The 18,719-nt window shown below is 44.4% G+C and overlaps 2 protein-coding genes across 7 annotated transcripts; one reads left to right on the top strand and one right to left on the bottom strand.

Annotated features, from left to right (window-relative positions):
- Positions 1-180: 180 nt before the first annotated feature.
- On the bottom strand, positions 181-5,186 carry mob3c (MOB kinase activator 3C). 5 transcript variants are annotated; one of them, XM_056603594.1, is made up of 5 exons: positions 5,168-5,186; positions 4,666-4,855; positions 2,333-2,922; positions 1,506-1,708; positions 181-563 (listed from the first exon to the last, which is right to left on the bottom strand). In XM_056603594.1, the coding sequence occupies exons 3-5, from the start codon at positions 2,748-2,750 to the stop codon at positions 534-536; spliced, it is 651 nt and encodes a 216-aa protein (XP_056459569.1). In that variant the 5' UTR covers positions 2,751-2,922; positions 4,666-4,855; positions 5,168-5,186; the 3' UTR covers positions 181-533. The 5 variants fall into 5 exon arrangements, with proteins under 5 accessions (XP_056459569.1, XP_056459570.1, XP_056459568.1 ...); XM_056603595.1 differs by lacking the exon at positions 5,168-5,186 and having other exon boundaries at positions 4,661-4,925; XM_056603593.1 differs by lacking the exon at positions 5,168-5,186 and having other exon boundaries at positions 4,666-4,925.
- Positions 5,187-7,400: 2,214 nt separating this feature from the next.
- On the top strand, positions 7,401-18,643 carry elovl1b (ELOVL fatty acid elongase 1b). 2 transcript variants are annotated; one of them, XM_056603825.1, is made up of 8 exons: positions 7,401-7,490; positions 15,489-15,581; positions 15,751-15,941; positions 16,221-16,301; positions 16,411-16,467; positions 16,580-16,685; positions 16,791-16,927; positions 17,030-18,643. In XM_056603825.1, exons 2-8 carry the CDS (start codon positions 15,518-15,520, stop codon positions 17,354-17,356), a joined length of 963 nt encoding a protein of 320 aa, XP_056459800.1. In that variant the 5' UTR covers positions 7,401-7,490; positions 15,489-15,517; the 3' UTR covers positions 17,357-18,643. The 2 variants fall into 2 exon arrangements, with proteins under 2 accessions (XP_056459800.1, XP_056459799.1); XM_056603824.1 differs by lacking the exon at positions 7,401-7,490 and adding an exon at positions 12,225-12,511.
- The last annotated feature ends 76 nt before the right edge of the window (positions 18,644-18,719 follow it).

Here is an 18,719-nt window from a genome sequence, read left to right as displayed (position 1 = left end):
CATAAGGGGAGATTATGTGCATGACGAAACGTCCTAAGAATGCATATCAAGCAAGTTATTGACGGAAGGAATACTGCCTACCTCTTAAGCTTCCTCTTCTAGGCTATTCGGGAAGCGGCTCTCTTCAGATTGACCTCAGAATCCCTCCTGATAATAGATTCAGGCAGAGCTAGGCTCTGGATCCAGGTTTTATTTAGACACAACACCAATATTTACACTGTAAATATATAATGACTTTATATGGAAAATAACATATTTATGAAAACAATAATGTAAATACTCTCTCGTGTACCATTGTTTTGGATCAAACAAGAGTATCAAAGAAAATAAAGCATTAAACACATTTTATATAACTAAACAAAGAAAAAAGTCCCTAAAGAAACATGCTCTATGTAAAGCTTCACAGATAACTTCCAGAATGTGTTTTTTGGGGAACAGTCTGTTTGGAATGTCTATTTTTGAAGTGTTTGATTCCTCTCCAGGCTCAGGGAATGTTGAAATGTAAACTGCCAAACTGTCTCCATAGGCTGAAGTTAGTTGCATATCTTCTCTGTCATGGCTTTCTGTAGAAAGAAGGGGGAGATACATGTGTAAGAAAGGGACAAAAAAGGCATACACAATGTCAATAAAGTGCCGAATTACTATTTACAATGACACACATACGTACGTCAGTGTAAACAACAGAAATACTGCCCTGGCTGTTTATAGTACAACTTTCAAGGTTTTCTGGCACATTTTCCCCAAGGCATGTTCCTGGTTTTTGCATATCCATTATCATGCTGACGAAACCAGTTTATCTAGCGCTATACAAAACCCTGATATTAATATTGAATCCCTTAAGTGTCATGGAAACGGTGTCAATCATTAACACAGGTTATGTCCACTGTAAACTGGAACAATTACTTCATTACACTGATGAGGTGTGTTTCCATGTCCTATCACCTCTGTGACCTGACCTATTTACTTGCAGTGAGTGACAGTGAATACACACTTCGGATCAACACACTGACAGTGAATTGAAATACAGGTGATTCAATAAAGTAAAGAGTTAATAAATGAATAAATAAGTAAATAAAGAGAATTATATGCCATTTGGTGGATGCAGTGATAGTGTATGCATTACATTCTCACTTTCGCAGTGGGAATCTAACCCCTAACCGGGATAAAGAGTTTGATTCCCCATCACAAGTGGGCGTTTTCCACCTAGATGTACCCTCGATAGACCAGTTTACCAGCCTACCCAGCGGACTGTAGCAAACGTTGCTCCTCTATATCCGTCATACATCTAGGTGGACACGCCCACTTGTGATTTCAGAAGAGGCAGATTCTCAGAACAGCTTGTAACGGCTAATCACGGTATACTATGTCACCTTTAAGCATCTTGCCATACACTATGCATGAGCCACTAACCTATCCGGCTCCCGGCTCCCGGCTTCCCCCCCCCCCCCCCCCCTCCACCACCCACAGCTTCCACTAGTACGTCCTCTCCATCAGGCTCTCCTCACCAGTGGCTCCAGCTCTGAGTGCTCGATGAGGCTGAACTCGGATATGAAGTAGTAGTAATGTTTGTAGCACGTGTTGATGTGGGCCTCGGCCCCCATGCTGCAAATGCTGTCAAAGTGGTGGATGTACACGTGCACGAAGACACGGAACAGTCGGCTCAGCATCTTCTTGCACACCTGCTGGAAGTTCCTGGGGAAAGGAACGCCTGGGGGAGGAGAATAGTGTGGGTCAGTTTGAGACATGAATTCGGTTTCATTTTTTTGTGCCCCAATTTGAATGATTCTCTTATTTTGAACAGAAGCTTTTATTCAGAGATGTGATGCTCTGAGAGACATTTCATTAATGAGCAGGAATAAGGGTTGGGAATCTGGCTCAAGAGGGCCAACCGGTGGATTGGGGAGATTGAGGTTTGACCCATAAGGTTTTGGCTATGGGTCAAACACGCTTGGAACCACAAGACTATTCTGCCTCCCTATCTCTATCCTATTTCGACCACACGATGATGATTGCTCAGTTGTGCCTTTTGTGTTAAAGTGCATTGCGGTGCACTGATTTTCAATTATGTATTTAAGGTAGGGAGCTCTACTCTTTCATTCTGACGGTCATCTAATGGTGATGAGATAGCCATAATCCCACAACCTCATGAGGAACACAGACTATTATCTAAATGTCATGGTCATTTTACAATTAACTCCCAGTCCAACTTTCCCAATTATAACCTCCATTGAGGAAAATAAATTGAGCAGGACAAAGGACCAAATTAGCATGAGTGGTACCCCATCACCGATGCAGGGTGAGGACATGCCGGCCTCCTGTTCCTCAAACACACCTACTCTGGTGGGGAAGATGTCCTCGTCGTTGATGCGCGACTCAATCCAGTCCATCAGCAGGTTCATGTACCTAAGGGCAGGCAGCTTGGTGGGCTTGCGGTAGTCCTCACCGTCCTGCCACCGGTACTCGTAGCGCAGACCGCCGGACATGGTGGGGCAGGAGCGCTCACTGCAGAACTCGCTCACCGTGCCGTAGATCAGGTTAATGCGGTTGAAGAAGTCCACCACGTGCACGGCGATCCAGTCGTTGATGTTCTCGCCCTCGGGCAGCTGCACCACCTTCCTGAGGTCCAGGCCGGACTTCAGAGAGGCCTGGGCCTTCTTGTAGAGCTCGAAGCGCTGGGTTCCCGGTTCGAACCTCTTCCGAGGCCGGAATGTTTTGTCCTTGCTGAACACTTGTCCGAGACACAGGGCCATTAGGGGTCGAATGATCGTATCCCCCACCCCCCTCCTTTTGCAGTGGGGCTAGACAAATAAAACCCTGTTGGTTGTGCGGACTGAGTCAGAGTGTGGTTCAGCAAACTGCTGTTAAAGTTAATGCGCCAACGGAGAACAGTGGAGGTCACTCTTATTTCCCCAATGCATCTATCTGTGGAACGGAGAGAAAGTGAGGAGAGTCTTACACACTCATTAAATCTTAATTCGGCCAATCACACATCCCCAGTGTACGCACAACATAGAGCTCCAAATGCATAATTTCAATGAATTTGTTGAGGCGTATGTTCATATATCATATAGATAGATTACAAACTGAATATATCTGGTAATTCATATACTACTGTTCTGCGTTGAACGCTGGAGTAATTTGAGTCCACCAGGGACTTATCTCATTGTGTGACAAGATAAGTTTCTCACCACTGGCAATCTTTACCAATTAGGAACAGTGTTTAGATAGATAATGCAAAAACGGTAGGAGAAAAAGCACATATCTTCAGCACTCAAACAGTGATAAGGTGTTAAAAACCTGATATAAGTTAGGCAAGGCAAGGCAACTTTATTTATATAGCACTTTTCATACACAAGGCAGACTCAAAGTGCTTCACATATACAATTTTTTTATACAATAGGCAATAGGCAATATAGGCAATTCATTTTTATAAAGAGAAACAAAAATCTGGCAAATGATATATTGAAAACCAAGCTATAACCACGCTCTGCATCTGTTCTTAAGTACTCACTGCTTTTGGTGTTTAATCATGTGAACTAAAAAAGGCAAATGCTGCCACCGTACTGATTCATATTATTTAGAAAACTAAATGTTGAAAACAAGTGTGGCTCAATAAGAAGAACTACTGCTTGATTTGAATGATGACAGGACAAAATTAATGGTGTGTTGAACTGTGGCACCGTTTAGGTGTCCTAATTCCCACGGATTGGCTTCGGTAGTTTCACACACGGAAGGGGGAGGGAAGGTGGGAGGGGGGGATGTGACGTTGTGAGTACATCCGCATTTGTGTCATGTGTCCAGTTCGACCAAGACTTCCTGAGGGAGTTTTTTCAGTATATTCCGTTGACCCAAAAAAAACACCAAGTTTCTGTTCCGCTGTGGTTAAATTCATCATTCCTGGCGACCAAACAAACACTAAACCCTCCGTCCACAAGAATGTCCAGAGAACCATAATGTATTTATAGGTTAAAGAGCATGTGCCAAGAAAATAATCACAGGCAGACTAAAGTTTGTTGCTCAGTTTATATAATTCGTCTGTTGTTGACTTTTCAACCCCTCTTTAGGGTTGTTGACTTTTCAGCCCCTCTCGAGTTTGAGTCCAAGTGCCACAAACTGAATAGATTTAGTATGAGAAGCAGAAGCCCGTGTGAGCTTCTCTTTTTTGGTAAAAGAGTAGTCTTCACAGTGAATAGTAGCCACCACTAGGGGCACAGCTACGTGGTTGAGTGCAGCCGTAACGGATTCCAAAACAAAAGCGTGTGGCGTGAATAGCAAGTTTTACTTTCGTTGCAGAATCAAGATTCTAACTCTCTTTAAGATGTACCTTAGAGAGAACCTATTTTTCTAAAGCAAAACTGCATAGAAGAATGCACTTAGGGGATTTTGGTTCCCTTAAGTCTGCTGGGTGTCTGTCTGTCACGCTTCATAACAAACTTAACAGCAAATCGTGCCCGATCTTGTAGGTTTCCGTAGACGGCTGACATATGATCATCACTGGAGCAGAACAATGGAGCAGCTCTTTCTGGAAACTCTTTCCCAAACATTCTTCCAAAGTTACTGACAATCCATGCAATCTTAAATAGACCGAAAACCTTTCGAAAAGGAGACAGACATAGAGGAGGAGGACAAAAGGAGATTGCAGAAGAGAAAAACAACTTACTGTACCTGGTTTGTATCCAAAAGCGGCGGACCTGGAATGTGGTGGAGAGCTGTGGGAAGCAGGCAGAAGTCTCTCCAGTGACTTTAAATTCCCTGTGGAGAACAAGTCCAGCTCTGTCCACCCTCTCCCTGCAGCCCCTGTCTCTTCTCCCTCACGGTCACTAGCAGACAGGGACTCTCCCACTCAAACCCACTGCTGCTCACAACACACACAGAGGCAGGGGCACAAATGGAAAAATAAGTTGCTTGGCTTCTCTTCCTGTATGATGTCACATCCTGACTTTGTCTACTACGTCCTTTTTTAATCTCTCTGTCTGTTTGAGTGTTTTTGTGTGTTTGTGTGTATTTGTGTGTGTATGTGTTTTGGGGTATTGTGTGTGTGTGTGTGTGTGTGTGTGTGTGTGTGTGTGTGTGTGTGTGTGTGTGTGTGTGTGTGTGTGTGTGTGTGTGTACTGTGTATGTGTGTGTGTGTGTGTGTGTGTGTGTGTGTGTATGTGTGTGTGTGTACCTATAAATCAACATTGCGAGGTTCCAGATGCGTTGCTGTCCTCGTATTTTCTCTCTCTGTCCTCTGGGAAGATCGCTAAGCAGATTGGTCCCAGAATCTGCTATAGTCCTGCTTTGCAGCACGCCCTGAGACAACAATTCCTGTGACTGACAATTATTATGAGGAGCACATTCAGCCCGCGGCCGTGGCTGAATGTTTGCGGTTCATACATGTTATTTAAATTCTTAGTATTTGTTAGCATAATAGGACTTTTTAAAGATGTTTAAAGACACACCATTCAGCTGTTTATTCAAAGGCTGAGTAGAACCAGTTTATGTAGTTTTGTTAGAAGAGCACCTTTTGGGTATGAAGTCAGTCAAACTGTTATGGAGCTGTGCAGATAGGATTTCAAATTTGAAAGCTTTTTGGGATTACATTTGAGATTAGTTTAGTGAAGCTTTGTTACAGTAGTGTATCCTAGATGCATTGCTTCTTGTGGCCCTAGACAGGTGAACAAATGCACATGGATATACGGTGATGAAATAAAGGGTTTGTGATGTGAATCCGATGCAGGCCACTGTCTACTGCTGCTGCGAATATGCAAAAATCTATCGCTATATAGGACTGCATTGTCCTTTCCACTAGAGGTCATCATTATCCCTAGAATTTTTACCAGCCTATTTGAAGGGAGAGACACAATCTGTGCGCTGTAGTCACATACAACGCCTACAGTTTACAAACCATGAACCGCTCTTCTTTTTTGCTTATTGAAGACAACCCGTATCTATAGGTGGCTGGAATATTAGCTATTAACACCAAATCATATTATTATTAACACCTAGTATAAGAGAAACATCTCTAACTTTCTGAATGACCCTACTTTATGCTTTGAACCCTACTGAACTAGCAGATCATGACAAAAGTCTAAACATTCACGTTAATCTGCATCTTTGGCTACAGAGAAAGCCCCATTTACCATCCACCCTGATTCATATAACTGACAAGCAGCCGTCTCTTTATGATTAGTGGCCTCCTAATGAACTCTTTGATATGCGGTTTTTCGAAACCTGCCCAGGGAGAAATGTCACAGCACTCACAAAAGTCACACCACTTGACAAAATCATCTCCAACTGGAGCTCATAGCTCTGAGGTACGCGTGTCTAATACCAAGAGGACTTTCTACAAGGGCCGTAGGCCTACTCCATGGGCCTTATTACTCGACCAGCGACCTTTTGGTTGGAAACGCTAGCTGGGTGGGGAACTGTTGATGTGATCCTGCTGTGGCATAGGTTCCCATGGCAACAGCATTTGCATCATCTTTAAGCAATAAAGTAAACGTTGAGGCTCATTAGGGAAATGATTACCATGCACGGAGAACCTCCATGTAAATACAGCCAGGTGTTGTGGGTGTTAACTTTCCATTAATCTTACCTATTACCTTTTCAATTTTGTGCAATAATGTTGTAACAAGAAATTATAGGGCATTCAGCATAACCATCTCTCTCCCTAACTGGCTGTGCGTAGGTCTCGCTCTGTGTGTGTGTGTGTGTGTGTGTGTGTGTGTGTGTGTGTGTGTGTGTGTGTGTGTGTGTGTGTGTGTGTGTGTGTGTGTGTGTGTGTGTGTGTGCGCGTGCGTGTGCGTGTGGGTGGGTGGGTGTGTGTATGTCTCTCTTTTCGGTTACAGGACGTGGTTCCTCAAGGATCCTGATCACGTGACCGGGTGTCACGTGTTAAGGATGGTCTCCAGAGTATCCGCGTGCCCCAGCAGGTGTACGGAAAACCGACGGGTTGAGTCGGTGACGCGCTGAAAACGTGCAGGATCACGTTGGACCATGCTCTCTGCCACAATAAAGTCATTAAACTCAGGTGACTAAGCTGAGGACTAAGTTGTACTTTTCTTCAAGATAATTGTGCAGCAATTGCATGGGTCTCTTCACAACTCACACCATGTGCGTAAATGGCCAAACTCTTGTTTTAAGTAAAGAGTATAATCGTGAACGGTTTGATAAAAAATAAATCGGATAAGGCCGGATAAAGGAGAAATAAGTAAGCTAATGACACACATACAGATCGTCAGAGAAAGAAGGAAATTAAGAAAGATTAAAAGAAAGAAACCCCATGTGGCGTGTATAACGGCAGGTTAGCACTTCCGTATCAGGCGCGCAGAGCAGAGTAGGTGCGTGTATGACTCCCCCTTTAGCAGCTCCATCAGTGGCTTTGGGCTGGGCCACAAAGAACAAGATCCCTTTATAACGCCGCGTCCGCGACGAGGAAGCGGGTGGAAAGACAAGCGAGTCCCAGAAGACGTTTAAACTTACTTATTTATTTCGCCTCCTTCTTTCAAGTGAGTATTAAATCTATTAACGACGCATACTTGTTGCGTGAATTATGATGCGTTTCGTCGTGTTTCAGCGGTAAACTGTTTTAATACTTCCCGGAAGCAAGCAACTAGCGGCCAAGGATATCTGCTTGATGAGGCCGTATCAATAGTCGTTTTGTAAAGAGTGTGTCCATGTGTTGCTGGCTGTCCCATTCATTCGTAGATTCGGGTTGTTTGATTGGCTTAAAGTTAGGCACAGGCACGCTTCCACGGGCCTGAATCGTTCCAGAGCCGCAGAATCTACATAATTCAGTAGGCAATGGCAAAGGTCGATTCTGACGTTCGTAGAGCCTGTTTTTGGAGACATACCTTTTGAATTTCTTGAACCGTTGCGCTTGTATCTAACCTCTCTCTCTTCCTAGCCTACTTGCCACCTTGTGCACCTGTGCTACAGAGTCAAACACAGGCTACATTGACCTGGATGTGCTTTAAGGTCAATTGTTCTTGGGAGTGATTTTGAAACACTTAGAAACACTACAACCTTACCGCGACATGAGTGTTCTACCCTAGCCCGTCTCTCGACTGATTAACATTTTATTTAAATAATAGCGGCGCCGTGGCGGAGCGGGTTAAACGGCTATTCGGAGAATCACATGTGTCTGTAGGCCCCATGTAGCCTACCCACCCAAACTCGAGGTCGTGGAACTCCATATCATCAGAAACCCTTTCAAGGTCAGGAATTCATAATGACGCAGACTCCCTCAGCGCCGTCATTGCTTCATCATTTGCCCTCCGTCTCCTTGCCAGCCTGTTGCGCCAATTGACGCAAGGCAGGTAGAAAGGGGATGTTGATAAGGGGAACGGACTCGAGACTAGTCTCTTCGATTAATTCCTTTGGGGGGGGTCATTTTTGTATTTCATCGAGAAGACGGGTTTTATTTTAACTTGAATGTAAATTGAAGATTGTTTGACTATTCCGCTTTCGTATGGAATATTGGATATAGCAGACAGGCAATTTACAATTATTGAAACGTTTATATAAACAACAATCAAACAAAACGTTTTATTACATCTCTGGCTAAATCATACAGGCACAGTGCTAAGGAGAGTTCCCCAACCAAGAAGGCCACACTATTCCAAATGCTCTTTGACCGATCTGGCTACAGGCCTGCTTGTCCAGCTGAACCCTGTCGCCCCTTGGTGATTATCTGTCCATATCTGTTTGGATGTATGTTCATGCATGGGTAATGCAAGGGCGTATATCTCATGGAAGGATGAAGAACATATCGACTGAATCAAACAAAACCAGTCTCCGGTTATGTTAGAGGTTGTGTATACAAGACCCTCAGTCTTTACACATGGAAAATATATTGTGCAGGCCTCCCCTGGGGATCAATAAAGTATTCATCTATGTATCACACAGAATCAAATGACAGATGTCCCAAAAGGTTCTTACTGATGTAAATATACAATTACTAAAGTTGGGCAAATATCCTGTAAGGATTGGTAAAAAAAGTTAAAAAAGGTAAAAAAAAAAAAAAAGTTCCAAACAACCATATGATTGAGCTACGCTCTCTTATATTCTTATCATGATAAGGGGCTTGGTCTTGGTCAATATTCTTATCATGATATGGGGCCTCGGAGATGTGGGAGGGTCAAGGATTACCATTAATAGTCAAGCTCAAATCTTTGTGAAATTGGTGGTTCTCCTTCTGTCACTGCTTATTTGTTGCAAACCATTGTGTGGTTGGAAGGCCGCAGGTGTAAGCGTGTAATTGGCCAACACAAACCGGACCAGCAGTACTCGATTGTCCTTAAACACACTTATTAAAATATCATTCAGGAAGCCTCCTGCTGAGTGGCCCTCTGTAGAACAACTCTGTTCCGAAACAAGTAACAAGGCGTCGCTCTGCCACCTTTTCAGTTCTAAAAAAAAAAAAAAAACATCAGGTACCGCTACACGGAGTACGTCACTAGCAGTAAACGCTTGCGTGGGCTGAAATGCATTCAATCACTCCCTCTTACAAGTTTGTTATCATTCTTTTCATACCGCCAAGCGGCTAGTCCTGACATCACGACATGTCATACGATTTGAGGGCATGTCCTACAGAATTCCGACCTTTGTTCCAGTTCCACCTTCCAAGCGGATCCGAGGCAGTGGTGTGACGTGCCGTGCACTCTTCCAACAGCTGCCGAGACTCGGCTGTTCCACAAACGCGCCTCACAAGCAGCAATTAGTCGCATTGCTGAAAAGGTGCACAGGCTTAAATTAAAGGGACGTTCGGCAGGTTTCTGTGTTGGTTGCTTTGTGTGAACAATGGCAGGTAGCCGTTGAACCCCCCCCACCCCATCCTCCCCCACCCTATCCTACACCACCCTACTGTCATTGAAACCTAGAGGTGCAGGGGGAGGGGCGGGCGGGGGGGCCGCCACCATACATCAACATTCCAGTGGAGGACAAACTCTGTCACTTTTTGTCAGATGTTTTCTCGGTTTCTCTCTTCTTTTTTTTTCTCTGGGATGTTTGCCTGTAGTTTTAGTGTTTAACCGGTTGTTTTTTCGGGTAGTATTGCCGTGGAGTTGAATACGGATGTGTGATATCTTTGCTCATTTTCAAACATGAATCGATCATGATTTGATGTAAGGAGGGGGGGGGGGGGGGGGTTGTTGCTCTTGGATACAGAAGTGGTCGCTCAAGTTTGAGTTCAGTTTACTCTTTTTCTGTAACAAATGTAGTTTGTCGATACCTGGTAAGCCTTTGTATATCTGGGGTTTCCATTAGGCGTCAACTTTACACATCTTTCTTTACCATCAACAGTGAACCTTCCTTTGTCAGAAGTCACCGAGAGCAGACGTCCTACGTCTCGCTTGTTGTCGCCACAGGCTGACAGATCCACTAAATGAATAACTCTTTATCTGGTGAGCCACAATGCTTGTGTGATCGGAATGTGGCTTGATGGTTCGGGACGCTTGTACTCCTCTGTCCTGTCGCCGACTCGCGGCCGATATTGATTTCCCTGGCCCGTGTTCATCGAGTAAATTGTGTGCACTGCCGCTCCTTCCGGACGGGAGTTGACTTTGTGTGCACGGTTCACCTGTGTATGCACTGGGAAGGCCCAACACAAAGTTAATGGTGTTAATACATTAGCTATGCAACGTTCGTTTGAGGCAGGCATGTATCCCTGAGGCCCAGTTCTGAATCCTGTTGAGAAATGTGTATTGTCCTCGCTACCTGTCAATTGGGCGCTTAGCCAAAATGTCTCAATGTTCTACATTCTAAGATGCAGGAACTCTCTGTTCCAAGTACCACTTATGATTCCTCAATAGATTTTTACATTCCGGCCCTCCTCAACGGCAGTTGACCTAACCATTGGATTTGGCATGACCACATCATGTGTGTGTTTGGACAACGTGGACGACAAATCGCTGAAGTGTGATTTCCTAATCTCTGACTTGATGGAAGACCGTTGGCTAGCAGTATAAACAACCATTCATGCCCTCGCTGGCCTTGTTGGCTGTCCTTGAGGAGTGTGGGGGCAATGAGGGTACATTATCATATCGTCTCATCTCCCCGCCTCAGAGTTATTAGTTGCTTGTCGAACCTGCCGTTTCAGCTGTCAATCATAGTATATCTAGGAACTACTGACTAATGACAGTTGACGCCTGGTCCTTAATACCTATCTACGACTATCCCCGTGTTTTTTTATTTGTAAAGTTAACTTGAGCACGCATGCCCCCTAGGCCTGAGATGATCAGATGAACGTGGTGTTAATTTTGTTTCACCAAAGGCATGTTTTTTGCTTCTTAGGCATAGAAGATGCCAGGGCAGTATGTAGGAAAGCCATCGTTTGAATTACAGCAAAGGACTTTGAATACATGCTTTGAATAAATCCTTCGAGTAGCCTTTGTTCAACAGTAGGCTACTTTAACATTTAAATTAGTGCAACTGGTTCACGTGTTGTGTGTGGTTCAGCAAACCAGGTAAGGTGTCTCATGTTGGGTGTGTCTGTGCGAGGGGAAGTGAGTTGTTCCAGTTTTAGAAAATCTGCTGTAGTTCTGCATAGAAATACTGTCTTTGACGGTTCATCTGACAGCACAGAAAGACCCATTTAATGATTTCTTTAAGTCGTTACTACTGGCATTACATTTTCTTAATAAAAGTGTATTTGTGATGCAGTCCACAAACTCTGTTACAATTTCTTGTTTATTCAGCAGAATTTAAGTGAACTTTAGTGCATCTCTATTATCTATACTTGCATTTGCCTAAGCCGAGAGCAATGAAGGGATGGGAAACACTTAGGCGCGATATCTCAACAATTCGGTGATGAGTAGAAATCCACCCCCACCCCGCCAACCACATGGACATTAACGCTTTTGAAGCATGGAAATACTTGGATATTGAGTCGATTGTACTTTGTAAACAAATGTTGTCTTTGCTTTCTGGGTGTTGGCGTGGCAGCTAGCCGCTAGTGTCGTAACAATGCCCCCTTCATGGTAACCGTATCCCGGCAGCGTGTGTGTGAATAATATTATCAGCCTGCCCCGCGCTGAAACCCACAGGCCAGCTCATGCTGAGGTGCCTTCTTTTTAGGTGTGCTTGTCTGTGTTGTTCTGTTCACCTTTTTTTTTTTTTTTTGTTGTTACGTCTTCCATTGGAGGATAGAAATCAGTGACATGGCTCTCATTGCTCTCTCTCGTTCTGTTGCTCCGCCCATTGCCATTGTACTCTCTTCCTCTCGCTCTCTCGCTCTCTCTCTCTCCCTCTCTGTGAGCTAGTTATTCATCCGCCGTGTGAGTCAGGGAGGGCGGAGAATCTGAGGAGTGCAGTACCAGTCACACTTGATCACTTTTTTCCCTTCTCTCTCTCTTGCTCGCTCTCTCTCCTTCTCTCTCTCTGCCCTTCTGTGTTGGCTGCTGTCTGTGTCCGCTGCTGCTGCTGCTGCTCTGGTCTTCTTCAGCTGCTGCTTTGTTTTGCACTTCCGTGTCCTGCTGGGTAGACTCCACCACCTGGGAGACCTTGCCTTGAAGACTTCACACTCACCGAGGTACGCTTGTTTTGGTGTACTAATCCCCAAAGGGGGGTTGACGTCATTTTCCTCGATACAACCAACCTAACTTGAGTGGCCCGCCGGCACTTGTTTCTTTGGGTTGGATGTGAGTCGGTTGATTTGCCAGCACAGGTTTGGTTGTTTCCAACTTCTCTGTTCTCTGTATCTGTTCCCCAGGAAGCGGTAGTGTCCGTTAGGACTGTCAGGCTTACATTTACATTTAGTTTGAGGGCATTTAGCGGATGCTGTTATCCAAAGTGACTTACAATAAGTACGTTTGTGGGTACACTACAGATCATCATCGAAACGAGTGCCAAGCACTTACAATTGCTAGGTTAGACACAGTGCAATTGCTTTTAAGGAACAGTTTGAAAAACGAGGGAACAGATGCTTCACTATGTGTTCGATAACGGCTGCACCCCGTTGGTTATCAATTTATTAATTTATTACGGGGTCTGTCGTCTCCCTGCCTCTTTACCTATGGTTCATCATTAACTCCTACATCGTGTTTCTTCTGTACCCATGATTCATTGACAAGAATGGACATTCATTGCTGCCTATGACAAATGCCCTCCCCCTCCATTCTAGCCGTACCCAGCCTTGAGGTTGTAGTAGAAGTCAAAGCAACCACCCCCTGTGGTTGTCATGGTAGCCCATAGTTCAATGGATAGGGGTGTACGCAAGGTGTTGGCCCAGGTCAGATTGTGTTTACATTTCCCTTGATATCATGTGCCTTTTGAGCAAAGCACAAATCTACGCACTTCTGGTATTCTCAGTGAGATAGGTTAAGTGCCCTCGATGTACAATTGTGTGGTGGTTGTGTTTTTAGATGATTGTTTGTCAGTTGAAGTACGTTGAACGTTGTTTTGCTACAGTAGCATTATATCAGTCTTTTTCGTGGAACTGAATATCGTTCAATGTCAACTGTTTCAATCAACTATCATTAGGGAATGTTTTACCACTTTGTAGGAAACTGCCTGTTAGCCAGTTTTAGTCCGGTGACCAGATATAAACCTGTTCGTAGACTGGCCAGATGACAGACAATGGGGACAATTGTAGCTGACCTTAACTGCAGATAGTTCTTGGGTTACAAGATGGGGGATTGTGCAGTGAACTGTGAGGGGACAGTGTTCAGTCCATTCCTACGGTCCTGTCCGTACACTGGATCTAAACGGGCACGCCATATTCATTCATGCATTGGGAGATCGTCTTTGGGATGGATTCTCTCTGGTCCCAAGACTAACCCTCTGACTACCAGATTCCCTCACTGTAGAATAAACTGGCACGAATCTTGAAAACCTGTGGGTGGCAATATGTCTGACGATTTGAAGACTTACAAATGTTCTGGTCACAACCGAGGTGTAAAGGTGTTACAGGCTGTGTAAAAATATAACAATCAGTCTTTGAGTAAGTAGCGGTAAAGTAGGCCGACTTCAATCATCAGTCATATGGTGAATCTGGAACAGTGCTCAAGCTGACAAATATTTTCACTATATATCAAATATATCACGGATTTCAAACGAGATGACTGAATTAACCCGTAAAACTAGAAAAAGATTGATGTTCTTTGTAGGGTGCAACTCGATGTGTGTGGGCACCACCACAGACACAAGGGTGCTCATGTGGTAATGTAAGGTGTAACCGTACGGTCTAAGAGTCTTATGTTTGTACCTGGTTGTGGATAAAGGGCGGCCTTCTCTCAAGCTCCACCATGCCAATGTACTGTATTGAGGAGTGATCACTTCTGCTGATGAGGCAAAAGAGGGCTGCACAATATCCATGACCTTTAGCCCAGTTGATGGGAGGTAATGGTGTAAAAGATGCCTCCTGTACGTGTCTCGACTATAGCATAACTTTGGAAGGTGGGCCCTGGAATTTTTTTAAACGAGGTATCTCCTGTGATGACATCTCTCTGAGATATGGTTAAAACAAAAAATGTGTTCTTATCAATTAGTAGGAATTTGCATGACATGTCTGGTCATTCCAAGGCGTGTTGAGTATCAGTCTCCGGGTTTGTTTCTTGAAACCCACCCTCCAGGTTTGTGTTCTGCAAACCAAAGATACCAATCACTTGACAGTATGCGTGTTCTTGATTTAGGTCTGATTAATGACGTTTTAGTACGTAGTGGAGATTTTATTTGGCTTTAAGTTTGATCTCCTAGGTCACGTGCAGTTGGCCCAGTTAAACCGACATTGCCTCATCGAGCATTCCGAAAGATAAGAAGTTGTCCCGCTCCAAACGCTACACAAAAGATAATTTGTTGTCACCTTTCCAAGGTCATTTCAGAATCAGTGTAGATATAAAACTAAAAGGTGTTTTTGTTTTGGCGTAAATCTGGCGTTTCACATGCTCCAGGATTTGTTTCTAAAGTGCATCTGCTGTGGGAAGGCCGCGTGTCCTTGCTGCAGGATCAGCCCAGTTGCAGGGCAACTCCCCTCCCAAGTCATGCCATATCAGATGAGCAGCCCTAGCTGCACTGGGTGTCCTGGAGTTTTGTAAGAAACCTTTGTTAACTGGGCCTGAGTTTTCCTGCCCTCAGTTCATTTCTACCCTTAATTACATTTTGGGCAATCAGCTGATGAGCTGAAAAACTCAGTCATTCATTGGTTGCTCATCAGTGGTCATAATTGTGTTTCCAGCTGTGCACATTTCAGCGTTCCCTGAAATGTGCGAAGTAATGAAGGTTACCCCTTTTCCTCTGGAGTGATCGTATCCCGTTGAATACTTTTGGCCTAATGCGATCACGCTGCTCTCATTTGAATTGCAAATTGAAATGTGACTGGTGAACTGTGCCACACATCTTTTTTTGATATTATATTTTGGACTTTGCCATGGCCTATCACCATTGGCAGGTGTGTATCTATTTTCAATGCCAAGATGATAACGGGACAGGCTTTTGGAAAATGTTTTATTTTCTTGGGTTTTTGCTTTGTCTGAAACTGGGTATAAGACCCACACTTTCTTCTGCCACAGGTCATTGTCTTCCAAAGAACAAGAACACTATGATGCTGCAGGAGATGGGCTCCCACGCTATGGATATCTACGACTACCTCCTGAGTGGGATCGGTGGGTTGATTTTAATGTTCCTTCCTCTGTAAATCACCATGGACGGTGTTTGAATGGTGGTTTATAAATTGACTTGCCTTGAAAACCTTTTTTTTTTTAAATACATATATCTGTTGCCCTTTGGTGTCTTCCTTCATCTGGTCTGATCATTTATTGTTTCCTTTGTCAGATCCACGCATGACAATGTATCCGCTGATGCAGACCCCGGTGGCGATGTCCGCCATCCTGCTGTGCTACCTGTTCTTTGTACTGTACCTCGGACCTCGCGTCATGGCGAACCGCAAGCCCCTGCAGCTGAAGGAAGCCATGATCACCTACAACTTTGCCCTCGTGGCACTGTCAATATTTATCGTCCACGAGGTCAGTATCCCAGGATTTTAAAAGGTATTAATTGGGCAGGAAAATCTCGCTAGTAAAAGGGTTTTGGATAAGGGGGTTTTGGATAATCCCTCACTTCCTCAATGAAAAATAATAATGATAATATGGCAAATCCTGAACATTTAAATGAGTTTATGCTTGGGGTTTATGACAGGGTGCGGGCTGTATGTTTTGAACTTGCCGCCACCGAACATTCCGTATTGGAATGCATACATTCTTTAGTGACGCTAAATGGAGTGACTCATAGGGTTTCCGTTCTAGTTCCTGATGTCCGGCTGGCTGAGCACCTACACCTGGCAATGTGATCCCGTCGACACCTCCGACAGTCCTGAAGCGACAAGGGTATGACCCCCCCCCCCCCCCCCCCCCCCCCCCCAACAGAAAAGGCTCTTCAGCAACATTGGTTGTGTGTGGTTCAGACATAGTAAAGTGTGTCCACTCTCTTTACCAGATGGTGAGGGTGGCCTGGCTTTTCTGGTTCTCCAAAATCATTGAACTCATGGACACGGTGAGTCAGACTAGGATGCTCAATGGCGTCACGGCATGAAATCAGGGCCAGGCTTCTTGGTTTGAGGAACTCCCAATTTCAATCTAACCTCAACCCTCTTTGTGCGGCTCAGATCTTCTTTGTGCTGAGGAAGAAAGACGGCCAGATCACCTTCCTTCACATCTTCCACCACTCGTTCATGCCCTGGACCTGGTGGTGGGGAGTGGCCTACGCCCCAGGTAGGATGGCTGTTCACGTGCACTACCCCATGCATCGAATGGGGGCAGGGGGCGGGGCATGGGTTGGGATAATGGTAACCCCCTGTTGTTGTCTCACCCCTCCAGGTGGAATGGGCTCCTTCCACGCCATGATCAACTGCTCCGTCCACATCGTCATGTACTTCTACTACGGCCTCTCCGCGGCCGGCCCCCGCTTCCAGAAGTTCCTCTGGTGGAAGAAGTACATGACCGCCATTCAGCTGGTACGTTCAGCGCAAACTCAAAACAACGTTTCTGTTTTATTTTTTATTTCTCATATTTTTTCATATCATGGATGGTTGTGAATTTGTTTTGCGGTGCCACAGGTCCAGTTTGTGCTGGTCTCCCTCCACGCTACACAGTACTACTTCATGGACACCTGTGACTACCAGTTCCCCATGGTCATTCACCTCATCTGGGTATACGGCACCTTCTTCTTCGTCCTCTTCTCCAACTTCTGGATCCAGGCATACGTTAAGGGCAAGCGGTTGCCCAAGCAAGACTTGAAGCGAAGCCTGAACGGTGGCCACGCCCACACCAACGGCAAGCACAGCGAGAACGGCACCAGCAACGGCCATGCCATTAGCAAGAAAAGCGACTCTTCTCAAAATGAGAACGGCAGCTCCATCCTCAGCAAAATGAAGAAGGCCTAGGGTTCTCTAGAGTGAAACCGCCAAGATGAATGACTGTGTGAGCCCACACAAACCACCATGGATTCCAAAGAATATTTTGGTTGTGTTTCTTGTCTAGCGTTGCTTTTTTTGTCTTGCCTTTTTAATTGACAAAAAGACAACTTTGATTGGGAGAAAATGTCTGTTCTTTGTTTTGTCTTTCTATGCGTTCCCTCCACTGATGTTGCCAATGTCTTCACAGTTCAGTATCACCAGAGTCCCATTCCAATGTAATTTCGCAGCCCACGGTCATTGAACCACTCACCCCGAACTGCTAACCCTCCTTAACACCCTGTGGATGGATTGTTGTACAGTTTATATGGAATTTGGACTTTGCATATTGTAAATATATTTGCCACACACAAGCTAATTACATTGGTATGCTTTGAATGTTCTAAGGTTTGTTAATATATTTTCCAATCCAACCAATTTCAATAATAGCATTTTATATTACCAATGCCTTTTTAGTTTAATATTTCCAGTTCCTGGAAAAGAGCAAGTCTTTTGTTGTGTGGAATAAACTTTTACAATTACATCTTTGGGGTTGAAATGCTTTGCAGGGAACATTTGTATTTTTCTACTGCTGGTGATTTTAAGCGGCCAGCGTCCCAGTTGGGTATCAACTTGACATGAATGTAAACCCCTCTGCCATCCCAACTATGTAGAGCCCGTAGGAAGTAAACAAGGAAGCTATTCTGCATTGTTAGCGGCTTCATCAGTAGAGTTGCAGAGCAAGCATCCTTTAGAGTAGCAGAACTCCCACCCCCCTCTGTTCGGCGGGGGAGCCACAGGGTTTGTCTTCGTCAAGAACAAGGCTATCGGGTGTCGCGATCATTTCTTGTTTAGTATTATGAGGCCTTGAGTTAAAGGCAGGATTGTGTGTGTAGTGACAATGGGATAGATAGATAACAAGTCCATCTGTTGAGTGAAAATATTTGAAAAACAGTCTATTAATCTGTCCACGGTCCTATAGTCTGCAGATGTAAGGCCTTAATAACTTACTTGGAAAGGCAAATGGAATGACTAAGTAAATGCCAAAGCTCAAACCATACAATTCTTTCAATATAAAAGCCTAATTTCTACTACTATGAAGGATACATACATGTGCAGCCTGTATGTGTTCCATGAAAAGGATGCCTTTTGATTAAAGTGTCTACTGAAGCTTTGCCTAGAATCCTGTTTTCACTATCCCTACGGGGAAATGTTCGATTAAATACTCATGCACCCCAGACATTACAATAAAAAATCATATAGAAATTATGCGTATATCCTCCAGCTTACCATCTTCTACTTCAGAAAAGCAATCAGTGAATTTGTGAGTAGATCACTGATCAATGAAATGACT

Source organism: Gadus chalcogrammus, chromosome 12 (genome assembly GCF_026213295.1).
Source record: "Gadus chalcogrammus isolate NIFS_2021 chromosome 12, NIFS_Gcha_1.0, whole genome shotgun sequence".
Taxonomy (NCBI): Eukaryota; Metazoa; Chordata; class Actinopteri; order Gadiformes; family Gadidae; genus Gadus; species Gadus chalcogrammus.
The sequence above is the reverse complement of the archived record's forward strand: the minus strand, read 5'-3'. Positions and strand labels throughout refer to the sequence as shown.

Coding starts and splice junctions, on each gene's coding strand:
- mob3c (XM_056603594.1), bottom strand. CDS start 2,750: ATGGCCCTGTGTCTCGGACAAGTGTTCAGCAAGGACAAAACATTCCGG. Junction 1,709..2,332: donor CATCTTCCCCACCAGAGTAG/GTGTGTTTGAGG, acceptor CTCCTCCCCCAG/GCGTTCCTTTCCCCAGGAAC. Junction 564..1,505: donor ACTCAGAGCTGGAGCCACTG/GTGAGGAGAGCC, acceptor TTCTTTCTACAG/AAAGCCATGACAGAGAAGAT.
- elovl1b (XM_056603825.1), top strand. CDS start 15,518: ATGATGCTGCAGGAGATGGGCTCCCACGCTATGGATATCTACGACTAC. Junction 15,582..15,750: donor CTACCTCCTGAGTGGGATCG/GTGGGTTGATTT, acceptor TTCCTTTGTCAG/ATCCACGCATGACAATGTAT. Junction 15,942..16,220: donor CAATATTTATCGTCCACGAG/GTCAGTATCCCA, acceptor TTTCCGTTCTAG/TTCCTGATGTCCGGCTGGCT.